Raw genomic sequence first — 21,543 nt, 5'->3', positions numbered from 1 at the left:
TTATGTGGTGGAGTGGGGCGTGCAAGGTTAGCACTCCAACGTTCAAGTTAGTAAATGAAAAAGAAGAGTGAAATTGAATTATATTTGAAACTTGTTACATGATTTTGGTGCCTTATCTATATATAGTAGAAAGAGAATAACTAAGCTACTATTAGTTAAGAGTGAATTACAGTGAGTCATTAGATACTTTATCGCTGAGATCTTTGATGATTATTATAATGACTAACGTTTAGTCGAACACTATCATTCCCGTCTATTCACTTCTCTTATTACGCACACACATGAAAATATATGTGGCATTTTTTATTTTATTTTAATCTTGATTTAAATAGTGCTTAGGCATGGAACTTCAATTTTTATTTTATTCAATAAATAAAAATCTCTCTCTCTCTCTCTCTCTGAATATGCCAACAAAATATAATCAAAGGCATTAACAATATTTGCCAGCACATCATACATAATTAAAAAAAATAAAAAATTGACCCTTCTTCCTGATGGCTGATGGTCCGAAGTAACTGAGATTGTATATAATTGTGAATTAATTATATAAATACATGGAGAACTACTTGAGACGTTTACTTCTCCAAAGTCAGACTCTTTCCACAAAACAGTTCGGCCACATATCGGCAACTTCGGTGTGATAAAGTGCCCATTCTAGTGAAGTAGGTGGTATGGGGCATCCCGGTTTCAAGTAAACTTGTACAAAATGACACGATTTGGCGAGCCATCCAACACATATAATACGATCAATTGGATTTGTAGGAGGTGTCATGCGGAGCGGAAAAAAGGTTTCCGAAAAACCGTAACCCGTCAAGTCAATGCATACGATGTCATATGCGGATGCAATAAGATGCCCCATGTCTGGGAATCTCATCCAATGTAAAACTGGTGCGTAAGCGCCACCCCATTGAACAAGAGCCTCGTTTACCGATTCAAATTTAGTTTCGTCTCCAAATATCCGCGTCTACGAGTCTTTATGGTTCACCAATTCTTTGATAAGATCATGACGGACAAGCTCATGATCATCCTCTCCCTTACCAAGCAAAGCCGATATGGCCCGAAATCTGCAATTACCGTCCCCCACTACATTGACGATCTGGTCGATGTATTTATGCATAAAAACCGGCATCTCGTTATTGAATGGAATTTTTGGAGCAATTTGTACCTCTTTGATTGTTGGGGCAGTAGGCGTTGGAATCAGCGTCGAAACTTTTGCAACTTGTGGTGGAATAGTCGTCGGAGTAGGTTTGCTTATGCGAGCTCCCTTGTTTTAACTCTTTTGAGATTTTTGAGATTTTGGAGTAGGTGAGTCTGGAAAGCGTTTGTCGACGTGCTCAAAATATGAAGGAGACTGTGTTGTCGAGTTATCATTTGGTGAAGTTTTCACTTTCTTGGGAGCACCCTTTGTCTTAACGGGTAGAGACGGGGGTTCCATGTCGATTGTTTCGGGAAATCCAATCCTCCGCAATTGTTCTTTGATGATTAATTTCATGTACGGAAGCTACAAAATCCAATCCTCCGCAACACGTTACGTAGATCCACCTACGGAAGCTACGTTACATTTCTGCACAAAAAATGATTGATAATGTGAACAATGTAGTGGTTGAAAGTGATTATTTACCTGAAATTCATACTCTTCTAGCTCCTTTTGATTTGTTGCACCAAAAAGTTTGAGTCTTGGAGTGATATAAGGTATTGATGAGGTAGGGTTTTTAGGGTGTGGAGTATGTGGTGTTTGGAGAAATGAAACAATGGGGGGAGTGATCATGCTGGTTCAAACTATATCGGGCACTTTCGTAGATGCATCTACAGAAAAATGTGGCGCTAAGAGCATTTCGTGTCTACGGAACAATCCCTGAACTGAAATTATGTGTAATTTATCCCCCAATTGTACTAGTTTATTACGCTTCCGTAGATGCATCCACGGAAGGAGACAATTTTTTTCAAAATATGTGGTGCTTCCGGAGATCCATCTACGGAAGCTGGGGGCAAAAATGGAAATTCATGTGGTGTGTAAGAGATCCATGAAGTTACTTGAGAAATTTTCTAATTTTTCATTCTCCTATTTCATCATCAAAATTCATTATAATTTTCAAAAAGTTAAATCAAAATATAAATAAAATAATAATTTTAGATCATTCACCATCACTATTAAAAGGGGAAGTCAAGGAAAGACAAACAAATTAAATTGAGTAGAAAAAGAAAAGAGATGATGTCTGACCAAAATACTGAGAAAGACCAAGAGCTTCACTTATCCATGACACCACAAGTGCAACACCAAACACTAGACACAAATACCAAAACAAAAATCAACAATCACCCATCATTCCCAAACATTGTTCCTCGTCCTCGAGGTCGTCCAGTTGGATCCAAGAACAAAGTTAAGACATCTATCACTAAAACACATGACAATGTACTCTGTTCTCACAAGCTTGAGATATCTAGTGGATATGACATAGTAAATAGTATTTTTGGTTATGTTCATCATCCAGGGAGGGGAATATGCATCTTCAATGGAAAAGGAATGGTGGAAAAAGTCACTCTCCGTCAATCCACGGGGAAAGTTGTAACTCTCCAGGGAAAGTTCCAGATTATTTCGATATCTGGAACAATTCCCTCACCGACGACACTGGGGAATGTTGGAGGATTGATGATTAACTTGTTAGGAACTACAAGACAAGTAATTGGAGGGACTGTAATTCCCCCTCTAGTGGCTTTGAGCCCGGTGGTGCTGATGGTTGCTTCCTTTGCAAGCTCTGAATTTGAAAGGGTTTCTTTGGTGCAATGTTTCAAAAACCGAACCGAAAGAAAGAATAGTTAAAACATAGAGGTCATGGTTCAACCGTGGTTGACCGTATATTAAATTTAAACTAACAAAAATTAAATATGTTACAAAATATCTAATAAAATTAATTTATATCATAATTTGTAAAATAATATTCTTAAATAAATATGATAATGATAAACAAGCTTACAAAATAAGAAGAATGCAATGTAAGACCCAATAAAAAATTATAAAATTAGTTAAGGACCAATATGTATATATTTGTCCTAATTGCTTAACTCAAATCCATAACTTCTTCATGAATATAATTTTTCACATCTCTTTAAAGACCAACATCGTTATCCCGTGTCCACAAACATTACATTATTTCTTCTCTTTCTATTACATATACATTGTCCTGTGTCTTTCAATTTTATTCTTTATTTTCCATCTATACAATTTTAAATGTTTGCTATAATTAATTTTTTATATTTAAACAAAGAAATACAATGAAGTAAAACATAACAAATTATGTTTAATTTTTTTAACCGTCTGGTTCACCAAAACCGGTCCCGATTTTATGGTTATTTTGGTTTTTTGCGCTTGAAGCAATTTTATCCCAAATTTATAGACCTAACCGTTTATTAGTCCAAATCAAACTGAATTAGACAACGGTTCAAGGTTGAGCCGGTTCAACCGGTCAGGTCAATCCGAGTCTTAAAACATTATTTTGGTGTCATATGAACAAGATGAACCTCTGGGTTTAATGTCGGAGGATCAAAAAATGAGATGAGGAATATGATTAATATCGACCTCAATTTTCCATCCTCCTCTGCTCAGGATTGTAGTAATGCAACTATAGCTTCACAATCCAAATCCCCCGCTTCTAGCTAGATATGGAAAATTATTGCATGATTTTCAAAAAAACACTAAATTTATTTAGAAAAAAATCTGGTGCATGAAATGAAATTTATGTACAAATATTTATCTTTGTTGTTTCATACTTACTCTTTTCTATTTAATTTATCAATTTCTCTTCGGTATGCAATATATTAATTATGATTAGTGTGTGTGTGTGAGAGAGAGAGAGAGGGAGAGAGAGAGAGAGATCAAATTGGCATTAACATCAAATGGGAGTAGTGAATCTCTTATATAGTACAAAGTTACAAATGATTAGAAACTAAAAAAGACAGCCAAAACTGAAAAAATAAAACTGTTATGCTTTAGTGTAGCCGGTTACGCCAATACACAGTGCCACTGTTTGGCAAAATACCGGTCTGTAACCGGTTACACCAACTGAAGTGCTAAAAAACAGCAAACACACCACCTCACTTCACTTGGTCCAAGTCCAACATGCTCAAGCTCATCTTCAGCCTCTTGAACACTTCATTTGTTACTCCCTAGGTCAACAAATCAGTCACTTGGTCCTCGCTCCAACAATATCCTAATCGTAACTTTCCATCACTCACTAGCTCCCTCAAATAATGAAACACCATCTCTATATGCTTTCTCCTTCCGTGTGCAATCGGATTCTTTGCAAGGTTAATAGCAGAAACACTATCCACAAGAAGTGTAATATCCTCACCCTCATTACTACCCAACTCTTTCAATAGATTCATAAGCCACATGGCTTGGCAAGCACACAACGATGCCGCAATATACTCGACCTCACAAGATGAGAGTGCTGCCACCGGTTCCTTTTTCGAACACTAAGAGATTGTAGTCCTAACAAACATAAAGATGTATACAGTCGTTGAATTTCTATCATCTCTAAAACCACACCAATTGAAATCGGTGAAACCAAGTAAATCACATTTTCGGCCCGTATCCGATGCCGGAAAAAAGAATTCCACAACCAAGATTTCATTTAACATATCTAAGAATCCTCTTGACCGATGCGATATGAGACACCTTAGGTCTCTCCATGAATCTACTAGGAATATCGACACTAAATGCCAAGTCCGGTGCATATTGCACAAATAATGTAATGATCCAATCAATCTCCGATATTGAGTTGGATCTACATCTTGCTCATCCTCACTCTTGGGCAGTTGTAGCCTAGCTTCACATGGTGTGATGGCCGCATTGCAATGCTCCATTTCACACCTTTTCAAGATCTCAAGTGCATACCTCCTTTGGTGCATGAGCAGTCCCATTTTTGACCGTTGGAACTCTATGCCAAGAAAGTATCTCATAATCCGAAGGTCCATCATCTCAAACTCATTTATGAGTTCCTTCTTGAACCTTGAGATACTCTTCTCACAGCTATCGGTAATCAAAAGATCATCAACATATAGGCAAAGGATGATCACACCATCATTCGCATCCGATCTCACATAGACGCCAAGTTCGCACACACATTGCTTGAAACCAATATCAACAAGAAAGCCATCAATATGCTTGTTCCAAGCTCTTGGAGCTTGTTTAAATCCATACAATGCTTTGTGCAACTTGTAGTATCTCATCTCTTGATTCTTCACTACAAACCCGGGGGGCTGCTTAACATAAATCTCTTCATCAAGTAGACCATTCAAAAACGCATATTTGACGTCCATTTGATAAATGCCCCAATTGTTGTTATTCACAATACCAACAACCAAACGGATGGTCTCAAGCCTAGCCACAGGTGCAAACACCTCCTCAAAGTCTATACTTTCACGTTAGAAAAACCCTTTCGTTACCAATCGAGCCTTATACTTGATTATCTCGCCTTTAGGATTTGCCTTCACTTTATAGACCCAATGCACACCAATCGGCTTCTTACCATAAGGTAGATCAACCAACTCCCAAGTGACATTCTTCTTAATTGATTTCATCTCCTCTTTCATTGCACAAATCCACTTTGAATCGCTTAGAGTCTCCTCCGTGTTCACCGGTTCAGATTCAGCTATAAGCGTAAAATGGACGAAACCACCTTCATTATTGACTTCATTATCTTGGAATCTCTCGCATTCTTGGAGTATCAAAGGCAACACCCTTTGCCTTGTTGATCTTCTAGGATTTTCTTCAATTTGAACTTCATTCGGGGGCTTTGGAACAGTTTCGGGGCTGACTAGATCATAAAAAATAGTGTTGTTGGAGTTTTGTTCTGCTGGTAACCGGTTACGCTAGATTGCATTGGTTGGCTGTAACCGATTACACTATGTTCTGCAGGATTGGAACTCTGTTTTTCCTGCTGGTAACCGATTGCGCCAGATTGTACTGTTTGGTTGTAATTGGTTACACTGTAACTGCTGCTGCTATTTTCATAAAAAATGACATCCCGACTAATTACAATCTTCCGATTTCTCGCATCAAACATTTTGTAACCACCTGTAGAATGATATCCAACAAAAACCATTTCCTCTCCCTTGTCGTCCAACTTCTTTCTAAATTGACCCGACACATGTATATACGCTACCAAACCAAAAACTGGCAAATGGCTTAGATTCGGTTTGAATCCGCACCATACCTCTTCCGGTGTAAGCTTCTTCGTAGGATATCTATTCAACAAATAAGTGGTTGTAGAGACCGCTTCTCCCTATAGTTCCTTCGGTAGGCTTTTACCTCTTAACATGCTTCGAGCCATATTCATTATCGAACGATTTTTCCTCTCAGCAATACCGTTTTGTTATGTCGTATAAGGTGGCACAATCTTACACATTATACCCTCATCATCATAATACTTCCCAAACACAATCGAGGTATACTCACCTCCGCCATCCGTTTTGAGAATCTTCAACTTGTGACCACATTGCCTTTCCGCCATGGACTTAAACCTTTTGAATACATCAAACTCTTCATCCTTTCTTTTGATAATATAAGTCCACAACTTCCTACTAAAATCGTCAATAAATGTGACAAAGTACCTATTTCCACCAAATGTGTCGACGTGCATAGGCCCATAAACGTCGGAGTACATCACCTCAAGATGCACTTTGGTCCTATGACCCGCATCATTGTTAAAACTCCCTTTGTGTTTCTTTCCCTTCACACATTCCCCACACAACTCAACTGAAATGTTAACGTGTGGCAACCCGGTAACCATACCATTTTGTTGCAACGCTTTGAGATCACGAAAATTCAAGTGACTGAGATGGAAATGCCATAACCACTCCTCTATACTTGTAGCTGTATCTAAGCACCTATGTTCCAATAATTTCAACTCAAGTCCTCTTGGAAGTCATGGGAGTCTTAAGGATCAACACACCACTAACATCGACAACATGCAAGATCTTATTTTCCAAACGTATGTTGTAACCTTTCTCAAGCAATTGCCCAATACTCAAAAGATTATATTTAATTCCTGGAATATATAGCACATCTTTGATCATAGAATGTCCACCATTCTTCTCGATCAAAACATCACCGACACCTTGAACCGTAAGAGTGGAATCATCCACAAACTTCACTTTATTTTTTGCCACTTGATTGATTTGCACAAACCAATCTCTTATCCCCGTCATATGCGTCGAATAACCAGAGTCCAAGTACCACTCATCGTTGCCTTGGGTTCCATCTCGAACCGAAATCATCACATTTTGTTTCGAGCATAAATCTGCCCTGTTTTCTGCACTACTGTAGTTGTTATGCCGTGACTTGCAACTGTTGTCCAGAACCTCTGAATTTCCAGCAAACTCCTCGAAAATCGTCATTAAGAGTGTGGCTTCACCATCCACCTCTTGCCTTGCAACCTTGGTTTCATCCCCTTTAGATTCCCACTATATAGCACTACATTTTGCCGCGAAATGCCAAGTTTCCTACATTTCCCGCATTGTAATTTGCTCATGTCTCTCGGTTATTGATCGGTCACCAATTCTACATACTTTCCGTTAACTATTTGATGAAAAATCTCTCATTTCGGTAACACTTTAGTTTAGCTTTTTATCGTTCTAACTTAGTTATTTCGTATTTTGCAAATTCGTACTTGTTTGATTTTTATTTATAATTAGATGCTTTTGATACCTTGGTTTAGTAGTTGTTTGTGATTTCAGATGCAATTGAGGCGCACCAAAAAAAGTAAACGGAAAAATTCCATAAAGTCGTGGTTTTCTAAGTCATCCCGTGTCAAGAAGAGATGAAAAAATGAAGAAAAAGAAGAAAAAATAAATGACACGGGCGCCCGTGTCAATTGACACGGCCGTGCCAATGTTGCTGATGGAAAAATGGAAACACAAGAGTGGACAGAAGCTGACACGGGCACCCGTGTCAATTTGGCTGGGCAAGAAGAGATGAAAAGGCGTGTGAGGCAGAAGCTGACACGGGCGCCCGTGTCAATTGAAACGGCCGTGTCAGCAGTTCTGGACAGATTTTTCAGCTTTTGCAGTTTTTGCAATTTTTGACTCATTAAGGGCGTTTTTGACATTCTGCATCACAAAAGAACAACCTAACACTATTTAGACCTAGTTTTTGGAAAGCATTAGGATTATCTTGGATCATATTGGAGATTTCTACGAAGGAGAGAAGAGCAATCAAGGGTTTGGAAAAGGGAGATCTTCAAGAGCAGAAGCAATTGAAGATTGAAGCAATCCTCGTCTCTTGTAATGTTTACAATTACCTTTGTTGATTTCTTAATTACTATGAGTAGTTAAACATATTTATGTTAAGGGGATGTCCCTGAGTCGCTTTTATGTAATGAATTGAGTACCGTTGTTTTACGAATTTGAAGTTTCTATGAATTTAGTTTATTTTCAAAGTATCTCATGCTTCATTCTATTGGAAAATATTATGTTGATTTACGGTTAAGGTTAGGTCGGAAAAACCACCTTAACGCTTTTTGAATAATAACACTACCGGTAAACCGCTTAGGAATAAGGATTTGACGATATTGATCATCTATTCTTGGTTTTTTTTACAAGGTTCTTGGTGCAACAATTTAGTTGTTAAGGAATTGAAACTGAATTTTAGTGCCAAATAGATTTTCCGCTAAGGAATTAGGGAAAATTAACATTGAGAATTGATACTAAATCATATAGACAACTCTTTCGTAAGATAGAGGTTACGTGAATTACAAGGCGGTTCATACATCTACCTTAGCATATCTTCTCATATTTGTACCAAGTCAACTTTTATTTATTATTACTTTTAAAGATAGTCTTTTTAACTAAATCAAACTAACAAAGCCCACACCTGATGATCTTTTGTTCACTTGAATTATATTGCCACAGCAGTCCTCGAGATCCATACTTGGATAATCTCCACTTTAATAACTACATCGGTAGAAAGTAGTACACTTGCTAATTTTCCGATCAAGTTTTTGGCGCCGTTGCCGGGGACTGCCAAAATATAAGTTCAATTTGTAATTCAATTGAAATTTTGTTGCTCTGCAACCAAAATTTTTCTTTCTGTATTTTGATTTATTACTACTAATAATTGTCTAATCTGTGGATGCGAGGTAAGACCTCAGCTAAATTTCTTTTTGACGCAGAGCCAGAAAGATTATTGCGTACCAGACTCTGTAAAGCTAGACAAGAAAGACTGAAAACGCCCAAAGCAACACTGACAGTTTCTGAATCCGAAGAAGAGGAAGTAATTTCTGCTTATTCAGAACATTCAGACACCGAGTCTGAAACTATGGCTGCAGATCCACCTCCAGTGGAAAGACTTCTGGGTGACTATGGAGGAGAAAATGCTCCAACTGGACGGTTGACAATAGTAAATCAACCGGTCAATGTGGCTCATTTTCAATTGCACCCTTCAACGATCCGGCAACTCGAAAGGAGACCTTTTTCGGGAAAAATCAATGAAGATGCAAATAAGCATTTACAGAGATTTCTTACGATGACCACGTCGTTGAAAATTGAAGGGCACTCTGAAGAAGAAAAAAAATTGGTAATGTTTCCCTTTACCCTTTCAGAAGATGCTGAAGAGTGGTTCTACTCTTTACCTGCTGGGAGCATTACAACTTGGCAACAGATGGAGACGACATTTCTCAACGAGTATTTTCCTGCTTCTGTGTATATTCGCAAGAGGTACGACATCGTTAATTTTAAACAGAAGGAAGGAGAATCACTTGGAGATGCGTACAAGAGGTTTAAACGATTATTGGTTGCATGTCCTACTCATAACATGGATGCAACTGAACAAATGCAGAATTTTATGAATGGCCTCAAGATGAAGACTAAGCAACTAATTGACACAGCTGCCGGTGGCTCATCTAATTTTACAACAGCCACTGGTATCAAGAAGATCATTGAAGTTATTGCTGCGAATGAGCATTTGGAATTATATGACCGTAGTGTAAGCCAGCTTGAAGGGATAATTGATTTGAAGTTGGCTAATCAAGTTATAAAAATGGAAGATCAAATTGCAGCTGAAGTCGAGAGAAGACTCAAGAAGATGATTGTTGAGACTCAAACTGTGGCTCAAGTTCAACCGGCTCAAACTGTCAGTTGTGAGATTTGTAATGGCCCTCACCAAACTTTGTAGTGTTTGGCAACTCCTCAACAAATTGAAGAGATCAAGTTCTTGAAGCAGAACAATCCTTATTCTAACACCTATAATCCGGGGTGGAAGAATCATCCAAACTTCTCCTGGAAAGATCAACAACAACAAGTGCCTCAGAAGGCGTAATGGGAAGTAGCTATTGAGAGACTGGCCGGACAATGTTCTCAGTTTCAAGAAGAGACGAGAAACAACCATAGGAACACCATAGCTTCAATCAAAAATCTGGAAGTTCAAGTGGGTCAGATAGCACAGCATCTCACTCTACAGGCACAAGGTACCCTTCCAAGCTCAACTGTGAAAAATCCTAAAAACCAAGAGAATATCAATGTTGTCACAACAAGAAGTCATAAAATACCAGAGTATGAAGAAAAAAAGGAAATAGATGACAACTTGGTAATAGATGTAGATCTTGAAATAAGAGAGAATGTGAAAGAACCTGAAGTAGTGGCACTACCGGTTAAGCCACTTGAAGAGAAAAATAAAAATGAGGCTAAACCGGTGATTAAATTACCATTCCCCTCTAGAGTAGCCAAGAAGGATTCGAAAGAGAAGGATTTTGAGAAGTTTGCTGCAATGTTCAAAAAGTTAGAGATTAACTTACCCTTCTTCGAAGCACTGGAGAATATGCCTTTGTACAAGAAATTTATGAAAGAAGTGATTTCTAAAAAGAGACCAGTAGGAGTGGAGCCTGAAGTGGTAACTGAAAAGTGTGGTAAAGTCTCACCAGAAAGGAGGATCCTAATTAAGAAGAAAGACCCTGGAGCAGTGGCAATTCCTTGCACTATTAATGACAGATCGTTTAAGAAGGTGTTAATTGATTCTGGTTCTAGTGTAAGTTTAATGCCATTGTCTATCTTCAAAAAGCTTGACATTGGAAAGATAAGCGAGAGTGAGACCAAATTGAAATTTGCTGATCACACCATTAAGCAGTCATATGGGATAGTTGAAGATGTATTGGTGGAGATCGGTGAGTTTATCTTTCCTGTTGATTTCCATATTATGGACATTCCCGAAGATGAAGAGACTCCTATCCTTCTTGGACGGCCATTTTTTATTACTAGTCGATGCAGTCTGGATCTCGAGAAAGGGACACTAACAGTAAAATCATTTGATGAAGAGGTAACAATGAAGGTCTTGGACGTCAAAAAGAAAGGTGCATCTGGAAATAATAAATCGTCGGTTGGTATGATTAGAAGTGAGGAAGAAAGCAAAAGTCCAAAACCTCTCCCAGAAAAAGTCTCGAGCATAATCTCTCATGTGGGCTCAGCTCAAGCATCTATCGTAAGTTCTGCGTTCATTCAAGAGGTCAAAAAGAAGAAAAAAAAGGACAATCAAAGTGAGAAGATGAAAGTGGATAGTAACTTGAAGAGAAAAGCAACCAGGTTTGGAGAAGTGACAAGCAACCAGTTTTGGAGGAGGAAGTACCCTCCTTAATAAAGGGTAATGGACTGTCGATCCATGCGACGTTAAACGAAGCGCTTCGTGGGAGGCAACCCATGGTTTTAATAATGCGGTTTACTTTTTGTTTTATTTTTCAGAAAATAAAGAAAAGTGGGTCTCTCTGGTGAAAGCTGGGAAGCGGCAACTGGAGTCGCAGTACCCTCTGTGAGTTCACCCTCGCTATCTCGAATTTAAACATTGAGGTCAATGTTTGGTTCAAGTGTGGGGGAGTTTTATTGCGTTCCGTTTTTATTTTGAGTATTTGTTTTTCCTAGTATTTCTATGCTATTATGTCTACCATGTGTTACAGATTGATGAGATTTACCGGATGGTTGATGGAGTGGTAGTAAAAGGATGAAAGATCCAACCCAAGCTTGCACCCCAGGCATCCCTGGAAGTTGATACAACCAAAAACAATTGTTGGACGCAACTTGATGACACCGGACCGAGATTGAGAGTTGGTACTTACGAACCGGAAAAGAAGCGACATTACACAATAAGCACTCGGGATCCTGTAAGCTATGCCCAACATGGTGAGATCATAAAAAGCCAGAAATTTATCATCATGAGAGAGTAGTCAGGTATGACTTTATCACTTTGAATTTGCGTAAGTTTTACTCATATAACACTACATGATAACACACACTGAGGCACGTTTTTTTATTTCCCCTCGAGCCTTTCTAGCCGTCCCTTATTTATGTTTACCCATTGCAAACCCTTTTGAGCCTGTATCCCTTGTTTGTTTTTAAACCGCACATATTACCCCTCGGCCAAAAAGAAAAAAATATATTCCCTTTTACCCGTGCTCGGCATAAACGTTGTGGATGTAGAAATTGTGCAAAGTTCTAAGTTTGGGGTGGTGAACCTTATACGAAAAGGGCAAGTGTGAAAAGAAACAAAATATGGAGACTCTTGAATGCTCCGAAAAAAAAAAGAAGAAAAAAAATATAGAACTCATAAAAACACACTTGTCCCGGCTAAACGACTTGGTTATATTTGAAACACTCGAATAATTGAGTGAAAGTAAAGAGTCAACGTTAAACCCCATCGTATTAAAATAAGCACAATGACAAGAAAGACAACATGACTGCCGAGCCCTCAAAACCTTTGTGTATCCGTTTCTTTGTTTATCCCACCTGTCCCGTTACAACCCAAAAGACCTCAAAAAGTGTGTGCATAGTGTTTGTGTATGAAAGTAGAATTTATTCAAATTTAAAAGTTGATATTGCATATCGTGATTTATGAGTGAATTGCTTTTAACCGTGAGAGACTTGGTGAGAAGTGTGAAAAATATTACAGGTGAAGGAGAATTTTTAATGTGAAAGTGGAGCGGAAAATTCGGGTAATAAAAGCTATCACGATTGACCAGAAGGGTGGAAGTCGAGTTGTGAAAAGCACGGTTGTATTGTGTAAGCATAAATTCAGGGGTGACCTTTGTTTGTTGTCTCAGGCATTGCTTGAGGACAAGCAACGAGCTAATTTTGGGGTTGTGATCGGTCACCAATTCTACATACTTTCTGTTAACTATTTGATGAAAAATCTCTCATTTCGGTAACACTTTAGTTTAGCTTTTTATCATTCTAACTTAGTTATTTCGTATTTTGCAAATTCGTACTTGTTTGATTTTTATTTATAATTAGATGCTTTTGATACCTTGGTTTGGTAGTTGTTTGTGATTTCAGATGCAATTGAGGCGCACCAAAAGAAGTAGACGGAAAAATTCCATAAAGTCGTGGTTTTCCAAATCATCCCGTGTCAAGAAGAGATGAAAAAATGAAGAAAAAGAAGAAAAAATAAATGACACGGGCGCCCGTGTCAATTGACACGGCCGTGTCAATGTTGCTGATGGAAAAATGGAAACAAAAGAGTGGACAGAAGCTGACACGGGCACCCGTGTCAATTGACACGCCCGTGTCAATTTGGCTGGGCAAGAAGAGATGAAAGGGTGTGTGAGGCAGAAGCTGTCACGGGCGCCCGTGTCAATTGACACGGCCGTGTCAGCAGTTCCGGACAGATTTTCAGCTTTTGCAGTTTTTGCAATTTTTGACTCATTAAGGGCGTTTTTGACATTCTGCATCACAAAAGAACAACCTAACAATATTTAGACCTAGTTTTTGGAAAGCATTAGGATTATCTTGGATCATATTGGAGATTTCTACGAAGGAGAGAAGAGCAATCAAGGGTTTGGAAAAGGGAGATCTTCAAGAGCGGAAGCAATTGAAGATTGAAGCAATCCTCGTCTCTTGTAATTTTTACAATTACCTTTGTTGATTTCTTAATTACTATGAGTAGCTAAACATATTTATGTTAAGGGGATGTCCCTGAATCGCTTTTATGTAATGAATTGAGTACCGTTGTTTTACGAATTTGAAGTTTCTATGAATTTAGTTTATTTTCTAAGTATCTCATGCTTCATTCTATTGGAAAATATTATGTTGATTTACGGTTAAGGTTAGGTCGGAAAAACCACCTTAACGCTTTTTGAATAATAACACTACCGGTAAACCGCTTAGGAATAAGGATTTGACGGTATTGATCTTCTATTCTTGGTTTTTTTTACAAGGTTCTTGGTGCAACAATTTAGTTGTTAAGGAATTGAAACTGAATTTTAGTGCCAAATAGATTTTCCGCTAAGGAATTAGGGAAAATTAACATTGAGAATTGATACTAAATCATATAGACAACTCTTTCGTAAGATAGCAGTTACGTGAATTACAAGGCGGTTCATACATCTACCTTAGCATATCTTCTCATATTTGTACCAAGTCAACTTTTATTTATTATTACTTTTAAAGATAGTCTTTTTAACTAAATCAAACCAACAAAACCCACACCTGATGATCTTTTGTTCACTTGAATTATAATTCTCACTTATATTGCCACAGCAGTCCTCGAGATCGATGCTTGGATAATCTCCACTTTAATAACTACATCGGTAGAAAGTAGTACACTTGCTAATTTTCCGATCAGTTTTCTACCTTTCGCGTTGCTACGATCACCATAACCATTGGAGTTGCTGCTCTCACCCTTTTAGCCCATCAAGACCTTCGAATTTTGTGAATCTCCTCCACCAAAATTCTTAAAAACCTTGCTTCCCTTTAGAAGCCCATTTTCCTTTTGATCCTTTATCTCCTCCTTTGCCTTATCGTTTTCTCTCTCGTCCATTTTTTGTTCATGTGCTTCTAAAGAACTTTGAAACTCATCCTTGCTCAACATTGCAAGATCCTTCGACTCTTCGATAGCCACAACGATATTGTCAAATCTTGACGTCAACGAACGTAAGATTTTAGACACAATAATTTGCTCTAGAATGGTTTCTCCACATGTCATAATTTGGTTTACCAAACGCGTAATGCGCGTCACATAATCATTGATCGTTTCTTCTCTTCCATTTGCGTTAACTCGAATTGCCTCTTGTGAGTTTGTAACCTCACCACCTCCGCCTTCGCAACCCCAGCATAAGCTTTTTCTAGAATTACCCAAGCTTGCCCCGCGGACTCACAATCACCGACCTTTTCGAAATTATCACCATTAACGCAAGAGTGAATCAAGAAGAGAGCTTGGTAGTCTTTCTTCTTTTATTGTTTGAATGTAACTTGATGTGCAGCTGTGGGTTTAGCCCCAAGTGGTGTAACACTGTTGACGATATCGAGAACTTCTTGATACCCAAACAAAACCTTCATTTATTTTGACCACTTGTCATAATTTTTCGAATCAAGAATCGGTAGGTTGGCAGGGATTCAATCATTGGTAACGTTACTCATTGTCGCAACGAAATTAGATCAGAACCAAGGCTTTTGATGCCAAATGTTAGAACATACAAAAACAATCAAGATGTATCAATGGAGAATTTGGTTTAATTGGAGAAGATGAAGATTAAAAAAATTGAGAGAAATTAAGAGAGAGAGAGAGAGAGAGAGAGAGAGAGAGAGAGAGAGAGAGAGAGAGAGAGAAAGAGAGAGAGAGAGAGAGAGAGAGAGAGAGAGAGAGAGAGAGAGAGAGAGAGAGTAATTGAGGGTGAGTGATCAAATTGGCATCAACATCAAATGGGAGTAGTGAGTCCCTTATATAGTACAAAGTTACAAATGATTGGAAACTAAAAAAACAGCCAAAATAGAAAGAAAAAAAAATGATGTGCTTCAGTGCAAGCCGTTACGGCAAATAGCGTAATCGGTTACGCCAAACTGCTATGCTTCACTACACAGCGCCACTGTTTGGCAAAACACGGGCCTGTAACCGGTTACGCCAACTGAAGTGCTAAAAAACAGCAGTTTCAACAAATAATACCCACAATAAGTAGGGTAAAAGCTTGCAAAATATGTACGGGCATGAGTTCGAGTAATTATCCATTACAATAAACGTGTATGAGTGCAGGTATGAGCATCTTAGTACCATACCCGCCCCATAACCGAACACTATAAATATATATATATATATATATATATATATATATATATATATATATATATATATATATATATATATATATATATATATATATATATATATATATATATTTATATATTTATATATTTTAATTTATCATATTTTATAAAAATGTATGTCAATCAATTTTAAAAAATACTTCAATGTTAAATCATTATGTACTTAATATATGTGTTTGTTTATTCCATAATTTAACAAAATAATTTTTGAAAACTTTTTAATGTTCTTAAAAACTTAAAATGGTATGATATTTTATAATTGATCTACTTATTTTTATTTAAAAATGTGGGTAATGGGTACGAGTTCAGACATTTACATACCCATAGAGCACATGTACAAGTACTAAAGTCGGTGTCCAATTGGGTATGGGCCCGAGTACGAAGATCTTTTCTATCTATACTTATGGGGATGAGTACTATAGTATCCTGCTCAAATCCTGCTCATTGTCATCCCTACTAAGAAATATCCTTCAATTTTTCATAGAATACGAGCTCGTTTTAATTTTAGTTTTTAAAAACTATTTTGTAAATCAATTTTAAAAAAGAATTTCAAAGAAAAAATAAAATAATTTATGTTTTGTAATCTTATTTTTAAAATTATTTTAAAGTTGTTAAGTATTACAAATTTGTCATTAATGAAAAGTGTACCGATTATCCTTCTTTTTGCCCTCTTTTTAATTTTCAAAACTAACAACCAAAAACTAGGCTTAATATTCTTTTTGGCCCCTTATGTTAACCTTGGGATTTTTTTTATCCCTTAACTTAAAAAAGACTCATATTGATCCGTTAACTCTTCAAAATATAGAATGCTAGTTTTTTTTGTCTAATTAGCAACGAAAAAATTAAAAAATCGGTCGCTAAATTCATCTCTAATTAGATGAAAATGACTAACATAGTATATTTTCAAGAGTTAAGAGACCAATGTGGACCTTTTATAAATTAAGAGACCAAAATGAACCTCGAGATTAATATACGGGAAAAAAAAGGTCTTAAACTAATCCCTAAAACTTCTTTAAGTTTTTTAGTTTTTAAAACTCTCGAATGGATAATAGTTTTGTAAAATTATATTACCAAACAAATTTTATTATTTTCAATTTTTAAAACTAAAAAACAATTTTATAAAACCAAATCTAACATGCGTGTACATGTCGGGTTAAATTTTACCTAGGTTGGAGTGTAAACTCGGATGGAGGATGAGGTGTAGATAGGTACGCGACACTGATTGTGTTGGCCAGATCCGACTAGTCGACTTATGCCTTATTCGGGCATGAAGTCGTCTATAGTGTGCCGGTAGCCAAGGAGTCGCAGTATAGAACATGGACGAATGGAACGGACATAGTGTCAGGTAGAGGGCCGGTAGCCGAGATCTGGATACAGAGCTGGATTGAGGAAGTGTGAGAGTTGTAACTGTCACATTTGTGAGGTTAAAAACGTTGCATGAATTTCTTGTCTTTGATTATGGTAGTGACAGACGTTAAGGAGCTTTAAGGAGGCGTATGTGAACGTCTTTCATGAGGCAATGAAGATCTTTACAAGGCCTATATAAAGGCACTCACGGGAGGGAGAAAATCATCTGAAACATTACGCAAAATAGACACCGTTACCATACTTTTAAGGCTCTCCCTACTCTTATTAAGAAAGTCAGTCTTTTAGTGTTTTTTGCAAGAACATTTGGCGCCCATTGTGGGGTCTAGGTAAAACTTTCTCATGCCACACAACATTTCTTTTTTCCTTTCGTTCTTGGATATGTTTGGGGCTTCACCCACAAGCGATGACCCACCACCGGACTTGGCTCATATGTTGGATGTGGTTGAAGCCTTGGGACAGCAGAATGACAACGTGTAGGATAGAAACACTTCTGGATCCCCAGCCACTCCCCGAGGCGATATGGGACGACCAAGTTCCAAAGAATTTCAAACCACCATCATTGGTCTCTTTTGATGACAAGACCGACCCTCAGGAGCATATTATTGCCATTAACAATCAAATGACAATAGTCGGAGCCTCTGACTCGTTAAAGTGCAAACTCATGGTCGACACTTTCAAAGAGGTAGATTTGAGGTGGTATATGAGCCTCCTGCGTCATTTCACTTTAATTATCAAGACTTAACCAAGAAGATGGTACACCATTTCTCGGAGAGTAAGCATCGTAAGGTGTCGACAACTAGCCTGTTCAATGTTCGATAGGCGCAGTCGAAATCTCTTCTGGTATTCAGTGGTGTGTAATCATTGTTTTGTTCCAATGACCGTCAGGGTGGCGGTCCCTGAGCACGATGACTCCAGTACAACAGAAAACGACAATGCTCTTCCACATCATACAGTACATTAGGATATCTCACTTTGCATCTGATGCGAAGAAACTTGTCTGTGAAACCCTTATAGTTGGTGGTATACATTTAGAGGAAGCTCTTCTGCTAATGGTGATCCAGGATGCCTTTTCAACTCCTTTAACTTCAAAGAAAGAGAAGAATAATGCCCATTGTGGGATTTAAACTCAGGACATCGTGCTCATACCTCCTTCGTCTCTATGCCCAGGTTGTGAACTCAGATACCCTCATTACCAATTTGGCTTAACCATTAGATGGACAAGCAACACACGTGAGGGGTCGTGACACTTCATATAGCCTTTTTCTCTCTCCTCCCATAATGATGACTTTTTATGGGAAATTGCCCCTAATTATCGTTCCAATTTTCCAAGGATCTTTATTTAAAGTTTCCACCTCTTCCAATTCAAATCACTCGCTTTTTATTTTGAAGGACTCATCTGTCTCCTCCAAAAGAATACCTTGAACTCTCTCCAAACCCCAGCATCCACAGGTATCTTCTTTACCTCTTTCCTTATTTCTTTTTCGCATTCTGCATGCCTTTGTAACAAAATGGTAATTATACAAGAATGTGATAGTAGGGGAAACGTATTAAGTTTTCCCTAAGCTATGCAAAAGTTTAGTAGAAAGTTTAGTAGAATCCTCCTAATTGGTTTAGGAATCAATGTGGATCAAGAACTGCAATTACATGGCACCATCAACAATATGTGCTGAATTACTTTATTTTTTTACATTACTTAAAACATACAAGTATAAACATACGATTTGGAGTAAAATTGAACAAAGTGAATTAAGAATTTATACACATTGAGGAACTTTCTCAGGACAAATGAGTTTATGATTGTATTAAAATATCAAAGCTAAGCTAAGCCAAAGTACAAACGTTTGTGGCATACAGAGACATATATAATAATATCAACGTCAATGCCAGTCAGCTATACCTCCAAGTGTGGTAGATCCCACTCCCTCCCATACTTCAGTGACCCCCAATGCCTCGTTATCAACACCTTCCATGTCATAGTCCCACCAGCCGCAGCCATTTGCATCTGCGCATCAAAAATATAAATAGTAATGTCGATGCAAAATTTCGAACACGACCTCTAACAAAATATATGTATACATGTAAATCTTACAGTGATTATAAGGTTTTTGTTTTTTGCCATCAATGTCATTTCTCATCTGCTTTTTTGGCTTCAACCTTGATTCACCTCCAAGAACTACCACATGCTTTCGAACAGTTTGGCCCTCATTTCCACCTATTAACATATAGAACAAAGAGAATCCATAGAAGAAGCAAAAAATAATGATCCAGAGTTCAATAGATGTTTGATAGTTCAATTTAAAACCTTTTAGTCATATTTAAGTTAGCGGTTTTTAAAGAGCTGCAAGCAGAGAAAGGTAGTATCTATCTGTTATCTTATTATTACCATTTCTGTCCATTCAATGTCAAACGCCATTATCAGATGCCTTCATGGATATCTTTTCATGAATCATATCACATGATTCACATCCATATCAACTATCCAATATTTTCATCCAGGTGAAAACTAGTATCATGTAATAGTTATGCTCAAAATCATGCCTGCACCACAGCCCAAGAAACACATTTGCATCCTATACCATAGTTTTTGGTGTCTTAACCTTAACTGAAATTTATAATGTTATGATCTGCATATTCTATTAGTTTGACCATAAGTTATCTAATCTATCTTGATATGTTATTGAGTCTCGATACCAATCTAGGTACAGAAAAAAAGAAGGTGTTTTAGCATTAGACCAACTTCTCAATCAGTCTTATGCTGCTGTCCAGTCCCTGTACCCAATACATACAACTCTCTTGTCCTCCTCTGAATAATGTATAGTTGATCAATATATTCGTTCGAAAAGAGGGTTGCCAACAATAAAACCCTAAGAGCAGCGCAAGACTCATACTTGCTACGAAACTCAATATCAAACTGAACCAACTCAAAAATCTAATATAATGGGAAGCAGTGAAGTTCCTAAAGAAGCATGTGAGAATGAACGGCAAAGTATGAAATCAGAGACATGGTGCCTAATTGATTTTCCAAAATGGACTTAAAATGGTTGTCACTGTAAAATCTTTTTCATGAACATTCCAAGTAAAGTAGACCGAAACAAATATCTTTCTACAACATCAATATATTAAACAAAGAACCTCGCTTGCAATCATTAATTAGTCGATAAAGTAAAAGACAGCGACACTTTAATTGGATTATTTCCCTACGTTAATTTTAAAAACCTGGGATAGGATTCCAAACCTTCAAAAGGATTTTTCCTTTTCCTAGATCCTTGACCATTATCTGCCACTGAATTTTCTAACTCATCAACATCTAACGGAATACCAAAGTCGCATTTTCCCTCTTGCTTGAACATTCCCAAAAGCAACTTCTCATCAGCAGTTGCACATTTTCCCTCCTCTTCAGTTTGTTTGACGCTTCCAACTTGCTCACTCGAAGGTATTCTCAAACCCAAAGGTGATTGAAAAGGCGTCAATTTCCCCTATTAAAAAAAATAGAAAACTTCATCCACAAAAAGAAAATGTGCTTTTGAAGTGAACAACAAATAAATCAACACAGTTCAACATGTCCCGTATATACTAAATCAGCCCAAAACCCTAAGAGTAGTTTTGGATCCAGAATTCAAAAAACTATATAAAATTACCGGAACTGTTGGAGTGGCTGTTGAAGAATGATGCAATTTGCGATCGAGGAAGTGAGAAAGCGATAAACGGGCAGACTCGCTCTTACGCGAAGCTTGATTTCTCGAACTTGCATCGGAATCATGAGAGCTGGATTCAGCGAGAGTGACAGTGTTATTGAAAAGTTGATATATTGAAGATCAGGAATGGAATGAGGGTAGAGATGACTTACGGATTTGGTGGGAGAGAGCGGAATGTTGAAGTGATGGATCGTTGTCCGAAAACCCTAATCGGTGTGGGTTTTTTGGGTTTTGGCTTTGAGTTCATTGCGCTGAAAGGGAAATTGAGTCGATTTTTGAGGGGTTTTTGATTTGTAGGTGTGAATGAGTGGGTCACTCGCGAAACTTCGTTATGAGAAAAGGGAATTCAAAAATTCAATTTTGGGGTTCGCGCCAAAATAATAGGCTTCCTTGAAAAGAAAAATAC

The 21,543-nt window shown here is 37.6% G+C and overlaps 2 protein-coding genes across 2 annotated transcripts; one reads left to right on the top strand and one right to left on the bottom strand.

Moving 5' to 3' along the window:
* Positions 1–2,212: 2,212 nt before the first annotated feature.
* On the top strand, positions 2,213–2,821 carry LOC131651830 (AT-hook motif nuclear-localized protein 29-like). The gene has a single exon (XM_058921539.1). It carries the CDS (start codon positions 2,213–2,215, stop codon positions 2,819–2,821), a length of 609 nt encoding a protein of 202 aa, XP_058777522.1.
* A 16,337-nt stretch (positions 2,822–19,158) lies between these two features.
* LOC131614621 (uncharacterized) lies at positions 19,159–21,448 on the bottom strand. Its single transcript, XM_058886186.1, has 5 exons — positions 21,290–21,448; positions 21,081–21,207; positions 20,678–20,918; positions 19,532–19,654; positions 19,159–19,444 (listed from the first exon to the last, which is right to left on the bottom strand). The coding sequence occupies exons 1-5, from the start codon at positions 21,382–21,384 to the stop codon at positions 19,320–19,322; spliced, it is 711 nt and encodes a 236-aa protein (XP_058742169.1). The 5' UTR covers positions 21,385–21,448; the 3' UTR covers positions 19,159–19,319.
* Between the last annotated feature and the right edge of the window lie 95 nt (positions 21,449–21,543).

This window comes from Vicia villosa, linkage group LG1 (genome assembly GCF_029867415.1).
Source record: "Vicia villosa cultivar HV-30 ecotype Madison, WI linkage group LG1, Vvil1.0, whole genome shotgun sequence".
Classification (NCBI taxonomy): Eukaryota; Viridiplantae; Streptophyta; class Magnoliopsida; order Fabales; family Fabaceae; genus Vicia; species Vicia villosa.
Note: the sequence above shows the minus strand (reverse complement) of the source record. Positions and strands in the feature narration are given on the sequence as shown.